Source organism: Sycon ciliatum, chromosome 2, assembly GCF_964019385.1.
Source record: "Sycon ciliatum chromosome 2, ocSycCili1.1, whole genome shotgun sequence".
Classification (NCBI taxonomy): Eukaryota; Metazoa; Porifera; class Calcarea; order Leucosolenida; family Sycettidae; genus Sycon; species Sycon ciliatum.
The window spans coordinates 670,001-690,544 of NC_088644.1; the positions used below are offsets into that span (position 1 = coordinate 670,001).

The 20,544-nt window shown below is 49.8% G+C and overlaps 2 protein-coding genes across 4 annotated transcripts in view; both read left to right on the forward strand.

Moving 5' to 3' along the window:
- Positions 1-13,090, forward strand: part of LOC135808171 (fibroblast growth factor receptor 2-like) — a 39,298-nt gene extending 26,208 nt beyond the window's left edge. For both annotated transcript variants that reach the window (XM_065321322.1, XM_065321323.1), the window contains 8 exons: positions 5,756-5,858; positions 6,105-6,266; positions 8,391-8,486; positions 8,884-8,988; positions 9,362-9,496; positions 10,317-10,392; positions 11,169-11,246; positions 11,820-13,090. In XM_065321322.1, the coding sequence (XP_065177394.1) occupies positions 5,756-5,858; positions 6,105-6,266; positions 8,391-8,486; positions 8,884-8,988; positions 9,362-9,496; positions 10,317-10,392; positions 11,169-11,246; positions 11,820-12,155 (1,091 nt within the window). In that variant the 3' untranslated portion in view covers positions 12,156-13,090. The remainder of the gene's footprint in view (positions 1-5,755; positions 5,859-6,104; positions 6,267-8,390; positions 8,487-8,883; positions 8,989-9,361; positions 9,497-10,316; positions 10,393-11,168; positions 11,247-11,819) is intronic.
- Positions 13,091-18,901: 5,811 nt separating this feature from the next.
- LOC135808173 (DNA ligase 4-like) overlaps positions 18,902-20,544 on the forward strand; it is a 52,467-nt gene continuing 50,824 nt past the window's right edge. For both annotated transcript variants that reach the window (XM_065321326.1, XM_065321325.1), the window contains exon 1: positions 18,902-19,322. In XM_065321326.1, the coding sequence (XP_065177398.1) occupies positions 19,149-19,322 (174 nt within the window). In that variant the 5' untranslated portion in view covers positions 18,902-19,148. The remainder of the gene's footprint in view (positions 19,323-20,544) is intronic.

The following is a 20,544-nucleotide window of genomic DNA, read 5'->3' on the forward strand; positions in this document are numbered from 1 at the left end:
GCAATTGAAATGTACTGGCAACGAAATTAACTAACTGGCAACTAAATTAACTGACTGGCAATAAAAGAATCGTGAGCAGCAGCTTTTATGCAAAGGCAGGCTCCGTACGCTAGTGTACGGGGATACGCTAACGTATGGGGATACAGTTAAACGTACGGGGATACGCTAACGTACGGGAATACAGTAACGTACGGGAATATACTAACGTACGGGAATACGCTATACGCTACACCTCCCCTCTCAAATACAATCACGTCCTCGTGATTAGTAGCGGTTTGGTGGGCGGATCAATTGGCGGTTCCGGAGATTGTAGGGGTGAACAGGAGGTGGAACTACAGGAGCAGGAGGTAGCGGCTGAGGGAGCGGCTGAGGGAGCGGCGGAGCAGGGTGTGGCATTACAGGGTGAATGATTGGAGTGTAAGTGGTCGGAGGTGGAGCAACAGGTGGTAGGCAGACATACTGTTTCAGGCGGTTGATGTGAACAACTTGACGGCGTTTCGTTCGGGAAGCCTCGATGCGGACTGTGAAATTGTCGAGAACAGTGACAACTTGGTGGGGTCCTGTCCATGGAGAATGGAACTTGGGAGACTGGCCAGCGGGAACAACAGGAGAGTGCAGGAATACCAGATCGCCTACGGCATACTGCGTGGGCGGAGTGTTGCCATCATAGTTCTTCTTCTGACGTTGTTGGGCTTTGGCACCGTGGGCTCGGGCAGTGGTGAATGTCTTACGCAGGGAGTCTTGAAGTTGCAGGACATAACGCGGGGCAGTAGTGGGTGGTGTAGCAGGAGGTTGACCGTACACGAGATCGATGGGCAGAGTTGCTTCTCGGCCAAACATCAGACGGAAAGGTGTAAACGATGTGGTGTCATTCACGCTCATACGGTAAGCTAATAGAGCACGTTGCAGATAGAGGTCCCAATCTTGGTGATCATTGATGGTTGTGGCGAGGATGCGCTCCAGTGTTCTGTTAAACCGCTCGATGAGGCCGTCACTCTGGGGATGGTAAGGCGTCGTTCGAGTTTTGTGAATATCCAGCATCGCACAGATGGACTTGAACAGGTTGGACTCGAACTGGGCACCTTGGTCAGTGTGCAGACTATGCGGTGCACCATAGCGACAGACGAAGCCATCAACGAAATACCGGGCGACTGTCTCGGCCCGGATGTCTGGGAGTGGAAACGCCTCGTACCACTTCGTGAAATAGTCTCCAACGACGAGGATGTAGCGGTTTCCTCGAGGTGTCACCGGAAGCGGGCCCATAATATCCATTCTGACTCGTTGTAGAGGAAAGGATGGCTGCGACGTCACCATTGGCGCCCGAGGTGTTGGGACAGGTGGTTTGCGGCGCTGGCAAACTTCACAGGCGCGAATGAACAGGTCAATATCATCGGACATACCAGGCCAATAGAAGCGCGGTCGGGCCTGGGACGTTGTTCGATTGGTACCCATGTGACCAGCAGTGATGTGACTGTGAAGTAAGGCGAGCACTTCTCGTTGGAGCGACGGGGGAACCACCAGCTGCAGTGAGTGCGAACTACCATCTTCCGATTCATACTTGCGGTACAGAATGTCGTTGTCGAGTATCAGGCGGCTGAACTGATGGTAGAGAGCGAGACGGAACCTGCTAGAACCTTGCAGTTCAGGGCTGTGACGATTAGGGCGTTGAGACTGCCGGACCCACGTCATAGCTGCGGCGACATCAGGATCCTGGATTTGGGCATCACAGACCCGCGTTAGCGATGTAGGAGGCAGCGAAGCATCAGTACTAATGGCAGCATTTGTCAGAGCCGGGTCGGCGGGCGGTGAAGGAGGTTTGCGAGAGAGACCATCCGCATTAGCATGAGCCTTACCAGGGCGATGGACAATGCGGTAATCAAACATAGCCAAGCGTTCAATCCAGCGAGCAAGCAAGCCATCTGTGCCAGTGAAGTTGTGCAGCCAGACTAAAGCTTTGTGATCAGTGCGTAGTGTGAAGTGTGCGCCAGCAAGATAGTGACGGAAATATTCACAGAATGTGACAACAGCTAGAAGTTCCTTCCTAGTAGCACTATAGCGGCGTTGGCTATGTGAAAGGCTCTTACTAGCGTAAGCTACAACATGCTCTGCGCCATTTGAATCTTTCTGAGAGAGGACAGCGCCCATAGCAAAGTCACTAGCATCTGTGTCGAGGATGAACGTGTGATTCGGAATGGGGTATGCAAGAACTGGGCGGGTAAGAAGTGCATGTTTTAGCGTATTGAACGCTTGAGAGGAAGCATCTGACCAAGCAAATGTGGCTTTGGATTCTGTGAGGGCATGCAGTGGCTGGGCAAGCATTGAAAACTTTGGAATAAATCGGCGGTAATAAGACGCAAAGCCAAGAAATGTCCTAACTGCGGTCTTACTTGTGGGTTGACGCCAGGTGCGGACGGATTCCAGTTTACCAGGGTTAGGACGAATGCCGTCGTGGGCGAAGTGAAAGCCCAGGTAGACGACAGATGGTTGTAGTAGGTTGCATTTCGATGGCTTGATCTTCAGACCAGCTTTGCGGAGACACAGGAACACAGCGCGGAGGTTGGTGAGATGCTCTTGGAACGTCTTGGAGAACACAATGATATCGTCTAGATATACGAGGCAGATTGCTGGGATGAGGACACGAAGCACTGTAGACATTAGGCGCTGAAACGTGCCAGGTGCGTTGCACAATCCAAAAGGCATAACATTCCACTGAAATAAGCCGAACGGAGTGGTAAAGGCAGACTTTACCTTGGCAGATTCAGTGAGCTCTACCTGCCAGTAACCGGATGCCAAATCTAGTGTCGAGAAGTACAGCCTTGCATGGCGTCAATAGCATCGTCGACGCGGGGTAACGGGAAGGCATCACGCTTAGTGCGCTGGTTGAGTTTGCGGTAATCGACACAGAGGCGGATACTATCGTCCGGTTTGCGTACAACGACTATTGGAGCAGCCCATGGACTCGCGGAAGGCTCCACTATACCATCGTCAATGAGTCGGTCAATATGATCCCGTACCTCAGCTTGACGGTGCACGGGCAGGCGGCGAGGCTGCATCCGAATAGGCTGGTCCGTGGTAGTAGGAATGTCGTGAGTGATGACTTGAGTGCGACCCACGTCAGATGGGCCGGTTGAGACGATGTCGGAAAACTCCTCTAACAGAGCGTGGAGCTGGGATTGTTGATCAGGCGGCAGATCGCTGGTGTTGAACATAGCAGTGACAGACTGAGCGGTAGCAGCAGCAGACGTGTACTCGGTGGGGTAATCAGCAGGAGGGTTTGTGGCAGAAGAGTCGATGGTGCCTGGTGACAGAGAGCCAAGCGGGCAGTTCTCAGGTAGTGTGATGGGGTGCTCGTTGGGGTTGATCAGACGGACGGGCACCATGTTATCAGTGACGGTAGCCAGAGTAGCGAGGCCGACAATGTGGTGAGTACTGCAGGTAGACTCACAAGGCTCAAACAGCAGGGGGCTATCAGAATAATGGCAGGAAGCAACTTTTGCGGAGCAAATGTAATGAGACATGGCAGGGACGGTCACAGCAGAGGGAAGCGTGCATAAAACGGGAGTAGCGGAGAGCGAAGCGGCACGGACAGGTGACGGGATCACAGTGGGGGAATGCAGGGGAATAACGTGACCAGCAATGGACATGTTGGAAGTGGCGAAATCAAGCGAACACGCTTGGGCATGCAAAAATTCAACCCCTAGAATGACCTCGGGATGGATGGAGGCAACTAAGAACTCATGCAGGACAGGCGGGGTGGTGGGCGAAACAGAAATGTGCAACTCAGCTTGACCTAAAATCGCTACGGACGAGCCATCCACAGAAAGGATGCGTGAGGGGGGTGGAGGGGACAGGGATGGGCGATTACTCAGAGAATCCCACAGCTTCTTGCTCACAATTGACTTGGAAGACCCACTGTCTAACAAAGCATTGGAATCGACTGCGTTCACAGTCACGGGTATTACAGGTAGGCGGCATGCATGGTCGCGTCGGGACAAACTCGACGAAAAAAAGTGTAATGGGGAGAGGTCGGGGAGAAAAGCACGTACATCAGGGAGGCGGTGGCGGTACAGCACAGTGAGCAAAACAGTTAAAATCGTGAGCGTAACAGGGTGGGCAAGGAGCAAGACAGCAAGGCATATCAACACAGTGCTTACGTAGGTCCTGGAAGAGCAGGATGCGGCAGGGCTAGCGTCCGAGGTACTTAGTACTGCCGCCGGTAGTTTCCCGCCTGCGCAGGACGACGGGCACGGCATTCTCGGCTGATGTGACCCTGTCGGCCACATGACCAGCAAGTGACAGGTGTGCGGCCTTGCGTCTGTGGGGGCTGTGGTAGTTGGTCAGGTCGGGACCGAATTGGTCCTGGCAGACTGGCCTCCAACGTAGCCAGACGGTCTAACACAGCTTTCAGTTGGTCTGTCACCGTGTCGAGTGGCTGGGAAACAGCAAAGGCAGGGATCGGCACAGGTTCCGCGGCGGGCAGTTCGGCAGCTAGGATTGCCTGGTGATGGAGCGCGGCCTGGAGGGCCCCGTCTGTCGTTTGCGGGTTTAGCTCCCGAACGCGGACCCGCATGCCCCGTGAGTCAAGCCCGGAGATAAACTGGTCTTTTGTTAGGCTGTCGAGGTCCCCCGCGGCCATCTGGGGGTAAGCTTGCCGGGCCAGGGAGCGAACCGCCTCACAGAAAGTACCCAGTTGTTCGTCTTTTGCCTGGCGACGAGCTTGAAACGTTGCGCGATGGAGGTCAACGCGCTGCGCTGGATCAAACCGAGCTTGCAGCGCCTGGACTAGCTGTTGGCGGCCTCCGTTCCTAGTGGCCGCTGGGAGCGATTGGTAATACAGCTGGGCCTCGCCTTCCAGTGCGAGGCCCAGGAACTGCGTCTCTTGAACGTTGTTCCAGTTGTTTACCGCGGCGACCTGGTCGAAATGCATCAGCCAGGACGCGAAGTTGTCCTGCAGGCGACCTTTGTATTTTTCGGGCTGCACATGGTACGCCCCTCTCGGTGGTTGGGCAGGAGCGGGCGGAGCTGGGGCTGCAGCGGGCGCAGCGACGGGTACCACAGCAGGTACATTCGGTTGAGCCATCGGATCGGAGAACGTGTAAAGTAACAAAGTTATGTATAGTATGAAACAAAAAGGAATTTACCGCTGCCACCAATTTGTAGCGGGCCGCAGTCTCTCTCGGAGGCAAATGCACACGGGTCTCAGTGAACACACTGTAACTGGCAATTGAAATGTACTGGCAACGAAATTAACTAACTGGCAACTAAATTAACTGACTGGCAATAAAAGAATCGTGAGCAGCAGCTTTTATGCAAAGGCAGGCTCCGTACGCTAGTGTACGGGGATACGCTAACGTATGGGGATACAGTTAAACGTACGGGGATACGCTAACGTACGGGAATACAGTAACGTACGGGAATATACTAACGTACGGGAATACGCTATACGCTACACTAGCTCTGCCTCGACCTGGGGTCATCCAGGAGCTAGCTCTGCCTCGACCTGGGGTCATCCAGGAGCTAGCTCTGCCTGTGTCAAAGCTGTATTACTTAGATGGAGCACTTTGGCTTCCCCCCCCCCCCCCATCCCCTCCCCCCCCCCCAATCCAAAGCTTCCTTGGTATTATATAACATGCTTAGATATTCTTGCCAGTTGGAGCACTCTACCATCAATTGCATCTCTAGTTCTGGTCTCATATTTGAGTTCTGTGCATGAATCCAATTTTATTGTTTTGACTGTTTCCCTGTGCTGATGCAGCTAAGCATAGCCTGATTGAGCTCAACCAATTCTTGCAGGAAGCAATTATCATGGCTAGGATGGATCACGCACATGTTGTCAAGCTTCTTGGTGTTCAGATAGAGTAAGTCTTAAAGTGCTGCTCCCCAGACAGTTTTCCTGGCGACCTGCTGTTATTGTGGTGTTGTGCGCCTGTGGACTAGGTGGCGGTGGTGTGTGTGTGTGGGGGGGGGGGGGGGGGTGCGTGCGTACGTGCGTTTGCGTGTGTGTGTGTGTGTGTGTGTGTATGTATGTGTGTGTGTTGTGTGTTATGTTCAGTTATAATATGTGCTTGAATGTTGTGTTGTGTTCTTTGTGGTCTAACTTTCAGTGCAACACCATTCTGCATGATCATGGAAGTGATGAATGAAGGTGATTTGAAGACCTTTCTAACAGACTGCAAGGAAGCCGGTGACACTTTACCCTATGCTGTCAAGCTGTGGATAATTTTCCAGGTTGCCACGGGAATGAACTACATCTCGGAGAAGAAAGGGTAAGTGAGTTCAGCGAGTGAGTACGTCAGGCGAAATAGCACGTCATAGTACATTCGAGATCAGCGGGAAGAAGATGACGACGTCCACTAATTTAGTATCTGTGCACACGAATCTGCTGTGTGTGTTACTCTGTGTGTCAGCTATGGCATCATCGCCTGTGGTTCCATGCCTAGCATGTACGTCTCAACCATCCTGCAAAGTTTGAATGACGTAGGTTGAGCGATCGCTCCGCGAAACATACTTTTTGAAATTCTCTTCATAGTATATCTTCCACCATTGAAATTTCGAATTTCTTCGAATTTTTTGCTGAGAGGGGTGGCTTGCAACCTCGATATGGCTTGTTCCAGGCATGCTTTTGAGCCATCGCCTGTTGAAACAGTGGCTGGAAGCTGCCCTGCAACTGTTCCAACAGGAAATTAATCGATCCGAGAAAGCGCGAGTCCGCGAATCTCGGTTGAATATTGAGTATTTCAAGCCTTTTCACGACGAAGATGGAGTTCTTTTTGGAGATGGACGTCGCGGCAAAGGACATTGTGTCCGACTTCTGGCGTCTGGTGAAGCCAGGGATCATTTGTCTAGTCAGGTCGGCAGCCTAACCGTCGGTAAGCTTGTGTTTGGATCCCGTTCTGCTCGATGTGGTAGATCACAAACAATTTGATATCGCACAAATTGATCTCAGCATCGTGCGTACGGTATTTTATATTCAGAAAATCCCAAAGTGTCTGTGTGTGGCCGTCCTATGCCACGAGAAACTCCAATCAGGCTCCTATGTCCTCTGCCTTCATGATTGAATGTCCACTTCGTTTGAACAACGAACACAACAATCGAGTACGGCTTTGCAATGAAAAATACAGCTATTGGAGCTGAAAAAAAGAAGAAAAAAACGTGCTCAGGATGAGACTCGAGTACACGCATACTCTCCCAGCAGGTGAAACGCAAAATTTTGTGAAAAATGCGTGTCGCCGACTGACCAGTAATTTCGCCTGACGAAGCCCACGCGTATATAAGATGCCCACTTGGACGCATGACCATCATTGTGCACTGGCTGAGGTGGGCCGGGCTAAATCATTAGAAGTTCTTGTGAAATGATGGACACAGCGTGATTTATTCTTTTGCAATGGTTTAGTAATCAGGGGTGTTGTAACCGGTGCGGCAGGTGTGGCCAAAGCCGAATCAATAATTTTTAAATGTGATTTTGGAAGCAATTAATTATGAGCTATTTGGGCTTAGGCCCCTTGCACACTACATAGAAAATCCCATTTTGTTGCGTTCCTGTAAAAGTTACCATGCAAACGGTCTGCTTTTCGCGGGAAACCTAAAATGTTGCGCAAACGTATTCAGCAAACTCTAGACGGGTATACAAAGGCGCGTTTATGTTTTATTTGCATTTCTGGACCGTAGTTTGCTTTGCACCCTTCCGTGAGACTTCTTGACTCTTGTCGTCAGCTCTTTTTTCCTTTCGATTTGTTCCTTGTTTTGAGTAGTTGCACGTTGTTTGTTTCCTTCTGTCGCGTTGAAGCTAGTTTGAGAAGATGAAGTTCAGCATGCCGAAAGTTGTGTTCAATGACGAGATGGAGGGGAAGTTGATCGAGCTGTGGGCACACTACCAGCGTGAGAAAAGTGGAACGATGAAGAAGAGGTCACAGAAGGAGAAAGAGATCGCTGAAGGAGTGTTGGCCTGGACATGGCATTCGATGGGAAGTCGCAGATCCATGTCGAAGTGATAGCATTTCACCAACACTCGACAAACATTTCTGCAGACCAAGCTCGGAGAGAAAAGTTTAAAAAATTTTAAAATTTCCCGCACTATCTCCACGCAGCACCGGAGAGGCGGCAGTTGCCATAGAAAATTTTATGAGTATTTTATTAAAAAGAAAATGTCTTTTCAAGTGTGCAATGGAACTGATCGGGACTTGCTTGAAAGTGACGCATACGCTAAAAGCAACTTTTTACTTGTACGTAGTGTGCAAGGGGCCTTAGGGCCTCCGAACCCCGAACCCCCCCCTGCCCCCTGCCCCCTTTTCATAGCCACAGAAATGTAGAATTCCTTCCGACGCCCTGGTAATGCTATATATGTCACTGTGTGACTGTATCACTGGTCTCTATGGTGATGTTGACTGCAGAATTCTCCATCGTGATCTGGCAGCTCGCAATGTGCTCCTATGCCGTACGAGTGATGATGAGGTCATTGCCAAGATATCTGACTTCGGTCTTGCAAAGTAGGTGTTCCGGCATTACCCCGTATGGCATGAGTACAAATCTGACATCATTGTGTGAAGGGCTGATCACAGTCTGTTTTCTCCCCCCCCCCCCCCTCTCTCTCTCTCCACAGGGCAAGTTGGCAACTTACAGAATCCCAAGCCGTTTGGTAGTAGTATTGTACATGTGTTTGAACAGTGAGCAAGTAGCAACACTGTCAGTGTGATGTGTGATATGTGTTTGAACTCTGGGCAGATTCTCCTAGGTATGGTATCAGTCCTGTTACCCATACTGACAAGCACAATCCTCAGGAACACTCGATAATAGGCAATCTTGACCTGCTAATTTCCTGGTTAAGCTCCATGTCGTGAATGATGATGTACTAGTACTCCTGCCGTTGTTTTCCCGGCTGTGCAGGAGCAGTGCAGAGTACGTCCTGCTGACCATGCGCACATTGCCCGTCAAGTGGCTATCTGTCGAGGTGCTGCGCGATGGAATATACTCGTTCAAGAGTGATGTGTGGTAAGTGGTCACACCGTTGTTCTCCGGCTAATGTTGCTATAACAGAGTTCGGCTCGTGCTCGGCTATCTGATGATGACGAAGATTGCATGAAGCCCCGAGTACCATGCAACAGACAGTTCCTTCGCTCTCCAATATATCTCAAGGATGTGAATGTGTGGAGAACACATCGAAGACAGGACAGTTGGGAGAAGGACAGTGTGACACAATCAATGCAGTAACACAGTGCATGATTGCGTAGAGTGCAGAATGAAAACAAGACAGTTGGGAGAAGGGCAATGTGACGAAAGTCGCTAGATGGGTGTAAGTCAGTACAAGTTCCAAAATTCTTTACCTGCTGCTGCTGCTGCTGCTGCTGCTGCTTGTGTTGTTCAGGGCATTTGGAGTGATGCTATGGGAGACTCTGACCGATGGTGCTGTTCCCTACACAGGAATTCCTAACTCCGAGGTCTACTATAAGCTTTTAGGTGGCATGCAACTTGAGCGGCCTGCAGTTGCCAGTGATATGATGTAAGTAGGGAGGTTCAGTTACACGTAACGGATACGGGAACGTGGGTGATACACGTAAAGTTAATGCAATGGACCCACGTTCGCAATGTTGTTTTTAGTCACACAGAACAAACAAAAACAGGAAGCGAAAGGCCCAAACTTGGTCAAAGACAAAGCTTCGAAGCTCATCGAATATTTTGATTTCGTGCTTCGGAAACTTCTTCAGCTAAGCACCCTCACAGCTCGCGCAATGCACTCCATTCTTATGTTCACCCACGTTCTGGCGGAACGTGGGTGAGCCTCCATACACGGTGTGTCGTGAATCAGAAAAGCTGTACATGGGTCACTGAGTATCACGTGGTACACACACGTAAAGTACACACGGATTATGTGGGACTAGCCTCACTAGTGCTGAACGGTGATGTCTTGTGTCACCCCATAGTGTTCTTTGTTGTTGTTGGAAGCTATGACTTCATTGTGCCTCCTGGTTTACAGTTGCTTCTGTACATGTGCTGTGCCTTTGTCAGCCAGTGTTGTGGTGTACTGCACAATGTCTATATCCAGGTGCATGCGCCGGTGCCCTTTAAGCGGGGGTCGCGCCCCCCCCCCCCCGGGAAAAATTTCAAAAAGTGAAGCAAAATCCTGCATTTTGAGCGATTTTGAGCGAGAAAAAAAAAGGGGGGTTCCGGGCACCCAGGAACCCATACGGGGCACGCGCCTGTATATCCACCATAGCTGGTGTCTGTCCGCTATGCCTATGTCAGCCAGTCTGATAGTGTAGTGCCCAGTGCCTATGTCAGCCACAGCCAATATCTATCTGCTGTGTCTTGGTTGTCTTTAGAGTTTCAATGATGCACGCCTGTATGTCCCTGGAACCTGACAAAAGACCTTGCTTTGCAGAGATATGTGTTAGACTGGTAAGTGCATTAGTGGTCGTCTTATCCGCCTGGGGCTTGTGGGGGCATGTGGGGTAGAGAGGGGGGGGGGGGGGGGATTTTTTACCTGACTTTGCTCCTGTTTGGCATGTTGTGTTCTTCACACTGTAAGCATTTTACACTCTACACGCTGTATACACTCTACATGTTGCATACACTCTACATACTCTATACACTCTACACGGTGTACATACTCTACACACTCTGCACGCTGTACACACTCTACACACTGTATACACTCTACACGCTGTACACACTCTACACGCTGTACACACTCTACACGCTGTACACACTCTGCACGCTTTACACACTCTACACGCTGTACACACTCTACACACTCTACACGCCATACACACTCTACACACTGTACATACTCTACACGCTGTATATACTCTACCACGCTGTATACACTCTACCACGCTGCATACCCTCTACACGCTGTACACACTCTACACGCTGTACACACTCTACACGCTGCATACCCTCTACACGCTGCATACCCTCTACACACAGTAAACACGCTGCATACCCTCTACACACAGTAAACACACTGTACACACTCTATACACTCTACATGCTGCATACACTCTACACACTCTACACACTCTACACACTCTACACACTCTACACGCCGTACACACTCTACAAACGGTAAACACTAGGCACGCTGTACATGCTCCATTGTATTGGTGCTATGATTTGGACATGAACGCTTTGGGGATGACGCTATCTTCTGTATTTGCCTGGTTTGTGGACAGGGTGATCATATCAAGATGCTGACTGCAGACCCTGTGGTTGATAAGCAGGTTGAAGGCTGTTTAGAAGACGTTGTTCAGGTAACTACTGAGGTATTGCTGAAAAGCGGGGAGAATCGGGGAGGGGGGGGGGGGGATAGGGAGTGGAAGACAGATAGTTGGTCTTGATTCAGTCCAGGCATTGCCGTATGTATGCAGTCATATAGCCATGCGTTATGCAGTCATGCAGGCAGGTACTAGGTGTGCAGTCGTACAGTAATATAGCCATGCATGCAGTAATGATGTCACGTTGCCATGTAATCGTGTAATCGTGCAGTCATGCAGACTGGCTGGCTGGCTAAATACTAAATACACGTAGTCCTGAGTCACAGACCGTCTTCATTATCGGTGTGTCTTGATGGGGAGAACTCAGAGGCTGTGCAGTATCTCAAGGGAGATAATGTTGTTCCTGCAATGGTTCAATGAGAGGAGGTCGGTTAGGGGAATACCCTTACTCCATTATACGACAGCAGGCCGGGCGGGGAAATGCCCTACTACATGATAGGCCTATGGGTAGAATAAATAGGTAATTTCTGAGCAGTGACATGATTCCAATGTCGGAATTTCAATTCAGTGCTCAATCATCTCATTCTGCTGCTGTTTCTATCCACTCAGATTTACAGTAAAGGAAAAACAGGCCAGCCTCTCGAAGATGATACAGATGAAGGTGGCTATACACCAATGCTGCCCGCCACCCTCACTGCTACTGCAACTGATCTCGTTACTCCGGAATGGGTGGACAGTCTGGGTGTGGCTGACTTGCAGAGATTCCTACTAAGATACACTGGCAGACAGCTCGTTACTCATCCTGAGTTTCAGTCTGACATCAACTGGCTGCGTGCACGCTTGTGGAGTCTAGTTGCAGCCACTCAAAAGGACACTGTGGAGAGTCCTGCTAGCGAAGCCGCTGCATCCTCATCATCACCGCCGCCACTTCCCAAAGACAGCTGAACTACACAACAGTGCTAGCCATGTCGTTTCCGACTGCTCTTCCTGGAACACAGACTGATGTTCTCAGTCCGAGCAATCTGTCTTCATGCTGTATCCGACTGGTCATGATGTGCCACCGAAGTCACACAGAAATTGATCTGTCTACGGTGCCGAAAGTTTGAAGCATCTCACTGTAAGGATTCAGCTCTTGTACAGCCAGTTCAGGCTTTCTAATCACTCCATGATAGCATGCACTGTCCAAGCCATTGAACAACATAAATGAAGGCTTCGACATGCACCGGCTTCTTGTTTCAGTAGTTCTAGAAACCGTTTACATAGCGACAGTCGACCTGTTGATAAGAATCTACCGGCATGTGTACATGTACTTCAAAGTAGGAGTGATAGTGGTTTGGTTTGGCAGCCCGACATTCACCTGTATAAAACTGATCCGTTTAGCTTTCACAGCCGGGCAATGGTGCCTACCTCCACGAAGCTTCCAATATGAGTAATGATAACATCAATGTTAGCATGCACGCTGCTATAGCTAGCTGCAGACTTGATATGACTTCAAGTTAGTGATGTTTCCATGACAAAGATTCCTGCCACCTGCAGGATGGTATTGATCACTGGTACTGTGATTCGTAACTATTCTACTGGGAGGATAAATGTCTTAAAGATAATCATCCTAAAATCTTCATTAGCTTGAGCGAAAGTTACTTTTAAATGATATCTTTTCAGACCATAATTCTGACTAGTTTCTGCTCAGCTTCACCGACTTTCCATCGGCGAGAGTTACATTTGAACTCAGTGCTGTTCGCCGTGTTGGCATCATGAATAAAACTGTTTCTTCGGGATACTCCACATGTTACATCAGCATCAGATTCTGCTGTTTTAAATTCATCTGCATTCCATTGCTAAGTCAGCAAGGTGACATGAAATGCCCATTGTATCAATTACCCTTCCCGATTGCATGCTGTGTCAAGCATCCGCTTTCTTGACTGCATCCTTCACAATGGCTAATGGTAGCGGCTAGCCTAGCCATATCTTGGACTGGAAGCAAATACCTCTGCTAATACAATGATGTGTGTGAGATCAAAACAAGAACAAACAAGTTGAGGAATGCATGACTGTAAAGCATAGTCACGGCTGCGTGCAATGTTGCATATTCTTCTCTATTACGCCTTCAATGTCCAGTGCTCTTACAGTGACCAGTGCAGTGTACAGTGGCTGCATGCATGCGGTAGGCTGCGCTCTGGGTAGAAAACTAGTGGCTACACCTCTGAACAAAATATACAGTCCACTCATTGGAAACTGGCACACAGTAACGTTTTGATTAACATCTCACGGTAGGTGCAACAAAAGCAGTAACTATGCCTTTATCTGGTTGAATATGCATAGGACAAGCCTAAAACTCATGCTTGTCAATATACCAGTGTTCATCATGCTGCAGCTGCCAGGTCATCCTGGCTGACAATCTGAACCACGTTCCCAAAGTACACGAGAGTATGCATGTGAATCTGATACAAAGTACACCAGAGTATGCACGTGAATCTGATACACTGTATCCTGTAGGTCCCAGACTGGTGAATACTGGGGCAAATAGACGTACTCGCTCAGTGCATACAGCATGTCTTTGGGCTCGATCCACTTCACAACGACGACAGCAGCAGCAGCATAAGCCTCTGCTGTGATGGGCTTGCAGTGGCGAAGGACACATCAGCAAAACCTGCACGTACGCATACATGTACAGGATACAGACAAGCGCGCGCACACACGCACGCACACACACACACACAGACACACGCACACATGCAGTTCAGCGAAGAACTTGATTTCGTTGGACTGTTGTGAACATGATGCAAACTACTTTCAAGTACTGTAGTAATAGTCTTGCGAAGAACAATACTTGGTTGATCAAAATTATTCTTCACTGGCAAAGAAAGCGAGAGTATGTCTCAAGTAGGTAGCATTCAACTCGAGATGTCAATAACACGTTGACACAAATATTTAACACGATACATGTATCTGTACAGTAGAAACACCAAGCAAAAAACACAATCAGCATAATGATATGCACTGAAAAAAACACGCACAGACACACACACACAGAACCAGCTGTGGAACAGGGCCTGTCAGAGAGAGAGAGAGAGGGAGAGGGGCAGGCAGGCAACAGTATCAAAAGTCTCAATGGAAGATTGGCTGGGGTTGACAGAGGGCAGTGTGTATGTACAATACTACAGCATAATGTACAGCCTTAACAGCAACAGTAGCAATAGCAGCAGCAACAGTACGAGAAGCACAAACTTGATATGTACACAGCAAAGGAGCAATCATAACTTGGCCATCTAGTCTAGGACTAGGCACAGGAACCTGAAGTCTCTAAAATCTACACGGCTGTTGTGTTTGTATGATGGTTAGCAGAAGCAGTGTCTGAGCTGGCAGTAGGCTGGTGTGTGGGTACTACATTGCCTCGATCTCCACTGGCTTTATCTCCACTGAAAACACCAGCGACAGCCGAGAGACCAAGCTGATCTAGGGACAAGCGAGCAACCAAACTCCACTGAATATTGGCGTCAGCAGCAAAGCGTACAAGTGCTATGGCTGTCTCGCGACGGTCGGCCTTGGCAAGTGCATCCAGGAACGACTCGGCAAACTGCTTGACAGGCCTGCCTAGCTGATGTGACAAGATCAGCAAGCGGAAGACAGCACTGACAGCCTCGGTGCCCTCTACTTGGCAGGACGCACTGATTAGTTCCTTCAGCATCTGTGACCGAGCCTTATCTGTCATTTGGAACTGCTCCAAGAGACGGGTAACTTCTTCATCAGAGCTCCTTGTCAGTGACAAGACAAGAACTAGCTGCCGGAAGAGTGGTCTGAATGCTGGAGATCCACGGTTCTGCACGCTATTCATGAATGCCTTCAGTTCGTCCATTGGCAGCTTGAACGGAGCTGCGCACAGAGGAACAAGTGATGCGGGTGGTAAGTCATGAGCTATGGCGAAATCTAGTGCGGATGTCAGGTGACCTTTGGCAACATAGGCGGAGAATACAATATCCTGGACCACCGGAGAGTTAACACGGGTTTGTGTTAACAGGGTTGACATGTCCTCATGTCGGTCATTCAACACCAACAACTTGGCAAGCGAAGCAACGACTTTGGCACTTGGTGTAAGGCCAGCCGGCATCACTTTCTGCCAGAGGTTCCACGCAGAATCAGGATTGTTGCCACGCTGGTAAATCTCCATTAGTCCAGCCAGTGCTTGCTGAGACGGCCGCGACTTTCCCGACATGGATTTCTCCATGAAGAACGCCGCATTCTCGGCATCACCCAGGTCTACATACGCCTGCACAACCAGTCCCAGTAGATCGCCATCGCTGGCCACCGGATCGGTGAGTTTGCCATAACAGACGAGAACGTCACTAGCACGACTAGAAGACAACCAGTGCTGGAAGACCTTCAAGACTAGGCTCTTGGGGAGGCTGGCAATGTTACCAGATGACCGTGCGCACAAGTCGTCAAAGATCTCATCCACCGTGTTAAGATGTCCCATGGCACTATGCATAGCTAACGATAACTGGAGCCAATTACTCGGTGGGGAAACGCCGGCGGAGCGAAGGGACAGCGCAAAACGGAAGAAGTGCAGCGGTAGTTTCCCATCGTGCAGCGCTGTCAGCAGCGAGTGCAGACAAGCGATTGGCACCGCCTTGGCCACCTCGGGGCGTTTGTCACAGACATGCGCGGCCAACAAGAACGCATCTTTGACGTTGGTGAGCATCAGCGATGGTAGAGACCTCTCCAATAGGCCAGCAGCATCTTCATCAGATGCAGGCACAAGGCTATCTACGTCATCTAAGATAGACTTCAGCTTGGCCTCCTCTACACCTTCGGCGGGTACTTGAAGAGTCGTACTGTCTTGCACTGCAGGTGTGGATAGAGCAGGCTGGATGCCAGTGACGGCAGAGCGGAACTCCGCCAGATAATCAGTCGCGCTTGGCAATGCTCGCGAACAGCTATCCACCGATTTCAGCACACACGCCGTGGTGAATATGTCCATTTGCAGTTTGGACATGAGCTGCATGACCGTGGCCACTGGCGCCTTGGTGTCAGCAGACGTATACACCAGAGCATACCAGAGCCAGTCAGGCACGAACATACGATGCTGCTGAAAGCTACCAATCCACTTGGCCACACTGTCGATGGATTTGCTTGCCTCCAGCTTGAGTCGGATAATGTGCATGATATCACAGTTCAGCTCAACATTAGCTTGCAGGTACCGTGCAATAGCCATCGAGATCTGCATGGGCGGTGCGCTCTCATGGTTTACGATCAGCGTCAAATGCGTGGTGACTATGTTGGCTGATGGCACGGCCTTCTGAGCCTCGATCAGCACCTGCATCTGTTCATCAAACGACAGGCCTGAGGTCTCCACCAGGTTGACGAAATAGCTTACTGCACCAAATTGCGTCGGTGCCGAGTCGGGCGAAGCAGCGGTGAGGTGGGCAAGAAGTATATGGCACGATCTCATGGCTCTAGCCTTGAAGAAGTCAGACAGCAGATAGACAACGCCCGGTACTGTCCCACCAGCAACATACTGACTACCAGCAACATGCTGATTGGACAAAAGCAAATTGAGCGACTGCAGATGACCCACAATGCCCGCGGTATGTATGATTTTCTTGTACTGATCAGGGTCTAGTAGTATGCTGCTGTTCTGCCGCAGCTTACTCAGTGCTTCCAACACATACCTTGGTCCAGCGTACTGTGTTACGCCACGCAATAACGCCATGTAGGATGTGGCCGTCGCCGACACCTCCTTGCTCGCTAGTAACGCGTCCAGAGTCTGAAAAGCCTCCTTGTGCCGCTTCAACCGACAGTACGACTCAATGAGGCCAGCATACACGATCTCTCTGACCTTCATGCTCCGCTCCTTCATCCTCTCAATCAAGTCCAGCACAGCATCCACATTGCCTGCTGCACATTCCGCCAATGCACACAACTGGAACGTGTCATTGTTGGGTTCCACTGAACTCTGTTGCATCGACAACAGGTAGCCACTACAAGAGAAGGGGAACTCCGCTACTACATAAGCTTGCAGTATGAAGTTGTGCTGCTTGACCGACAGATCGATGTTTCTGTGCTCTGCCAGGTCTGTGCACGCCTTTACAAGCTCGATCCTCTCCTTCGCACTTTTAAGAGCAGGAGAATACGCCGCGAGGCGTAATGCACGCTCAAACTTCTCCAGATCCACAGTGTCATTGCTAGCTTTGATGGCGTTCAAATCCTTCAACACTCTGCTGTACGCAGTTTTTACATCCGGCAAAGCTTTACTATTAGCCAAGTCCCCGCCGCCGACGGATGAGCAAGCACGGGCGATGCATGATTTACTGAGGAGCAAACGACATGAGCTCCTCAAGAACATTCTTCCTCGTGCCTTCACAGGTCAGGCATTCCACCTTCCTGCCAAGTTTTCTTGGCCTTGGTCCCTTGACTTGGGCAGTTGGGGACCAACACTTTTTCGTGTTGTGCATGTGACAAACCTTTTCATGACAAAAATAATAATAATTATAATTCTTTTTTTGCGCTTCAACGAAAGATGACATCATAGTTGCGGTGTGCATATTGTTTTGCTGCGCCGCGGCGCGGGCCATGAGCAGCATCGTCATCTTCATCATGTTCAAAATGTGTTTGGACTTGTTCGGATTGGCTGGATGTCCTTGTCATCAGTCCTGGTGATGTCCTAGATAGGACATCACGGAACCCAGCATGCCCCAGCATACATACTATGCTGTTCCCATAGTAATCGTGACACGTGACTCGCGTCCGAGGAAGATGAACATGTCGCACTCAAAACAAACGCAACGAAGGCCTTTCGTCTCAAAAGTAATTATTATAGTTGTCGTTCTCCTGGCGGCTTGCCTCAAGCGGGTCGAGATTCGTATCTTGCCTCTTACCTTCACGAATTTTATTTTCCTCGTTGTGGAGTACGCCTGGACAAAGGAACTGGCAAGCGAATCGTTTTGGTCGCATTGAAAATTGCAAGTGCACAAGAGGATTGGCGAAGCAATTTGTGTTCGCACTTTCAGCAGAGCAGTAGCTGCTGCTGCGATAAAGTTTTTACTTTCGCCATTGGCTTCAGGCAGCAGAAGGATCTGGCTGAAAGCGATGGCGATACGTCCATGACCACCACGTCCTGGGTTGATATCCAAGAAAGACCGTCCAAGGTCCAGTTTTAGCCAAGAGCTGTCGTATCCAAGAAATCAAAAACGCCAACAGCAAGCTTTGGCCAAATAATATCCTCCAGGCAGTAATTTACGGGCCTAGCGCCTGCTGGCTCGTCTTCCTCCTCTGCATGGCCAGGTTTGGGGCGAAATGAACGCACGGGGCGTGAACATGGTGAAGAAACATTCCAAAGGCAAAATATTCAAAATTAGAACCAATCGTTTCCAAAGAAGTGCCGCGTGGCTACGAGAAACCCCACATGAAATCCCCAAACGAAAACGGCCATTCGGTCGGGTATTCGATGGAGAATCGAATATACACTACCTCAATCCCCGCCGATGTCTGATATTCTCCGCCTATTCCCTCAAACTTGACCAATCCATCGCCATTACGATCGTGCATCCTCCACATACATTCAGAAATGCTCACGCAGCACTTCTTTTCATCGCGTGTGCGCGACCTTCGCTTCCATGACAACTCTGGGACAGGTAACCAATCAGACTCATTCAGAGTGCGATGTCCTAGATAGGACATCTCCCTGACTGGTCATGCATGGATATCAGTGTTGTGGTTATCAGGTTTGGCCTGCCAAGTAAAATAATTAGTTTGGCCTGAAGAATGGTCATGATGCGTCGTGCCATTGAAGATCAATGCAAGTAGCGAGCGGTGTTTACGCAGTCGTTGCGGACATCAAATAGTTACATAGTCAATGCTTTTGCTCATAATAATATTATTATTGCAAGAACACCTGCAACGTTACGTCCTAGATAAAGTGCTGTGAGAACCCTAGAAGAAATGGCAGCGAAGAGACCCACTGAAGTAGCTGCTGGAATTCCCTTTGAAGCTGTATGCTCTCTTTGTGAGAAGATCTGCAAAGTCAGTGGAACTGATAAGAAGAAGGATTTGGTGAAGAATTTCTTCAGCAAATGGAGAGAGCTGCACAAGTCTCTTCATGGTTCTACCAAAGTGGTAAGTAATATGATGCCATTTTGATGTACATCTTTCACGGGCAATTTAAACTCATGAATGCAAACCCAATACAACGACAACGTCGAAGTAAAAAGTCAATTTAGGGATAACTTTTTATTACAGTAAAAAAGATATACCGTAAAGTACCGCCAGAGCGCCCCGTCTCGCGAGAACGCCCCACCCTGAAGTGCAGAAAGAGGACTCTCGTTTCCGGCCATAGAAGTGGACGTCGTATGGTGAGGTGCGACTGAAGTCGTACGGGGTTCATTCTGTTTTTGCAACATTGGGGTTGTGTCGCATTTTACTTGTACGGTGAGTCATGTGAACTGCAGTGCCCAGCGCTGCAGCCAGCACAAACACCATGGAATTTGCCTTTACTACGCCGCTGTTGCTTCACTGTGACAGTCGCTGCGTAGGTGTGTTCATGACCCCAGTACAGACCACCTCACACACTCGCGGCCACTCTGCCTCCCCAGAGCGACCACGAAAGGACGATTGGTGGGGCGCTCTGGCGGTACTTTACTGTTGGTACCTGGGTGGTTACCAACAGCCAGTGCATGCTGGCGTATATGTTGTGGTGTGTGTGTGTGTGTGTGTGTGTGTGTGTGTGTGTGTGTGTGTGTGTGTGTGTGTGTGTGTGTGTGTGCGCGCGTTTAACGCACTCTCCACATACAGGCATGCACCCGGCTCAGAACACATTGTTTTCTGGTTGGCATATCAGGGATATTGGGCGGAGCAGCTGGCGTGCATGAGAAAGACAGGTCGGCCTGCTCTGCGCAGGAGCTGTGACCCGGTGCACACATAGTGTGTGTGAGAGAGAGACAGACAGGTCGGCCTGCTCTGCGCAGGAGCTGTGACCTGTAGCACACAGAGTGTGAACGAGAGACGGTCGGCCTGCCGTGGGCAGGAGCTGCGACCGGTAGTGATTGAAATGAGCCAGCTGCGGAGATAGACTGCCCTCACCCGATATAAGTATATTGACAAGAGTTGTACTGACACTGTTATTGAGGAAATTATGGTGACAGTGACGGAGAGATAGTGATCCCCAGTCGAATGGGGTTGGGAGGGAAGGGGAAATTGACACTGACGGACAAACCAGTGAACAGTCAAGTCGTCAGAAAGCAAAAGTGACAAAGGAGTCTCTCTTTTCTCCTTCTCTCTCTCTAAAGCAAGATTTGGAATGCATGCGTGGGAGAGTGGCGCGCGCTGCGCATGCGCATGT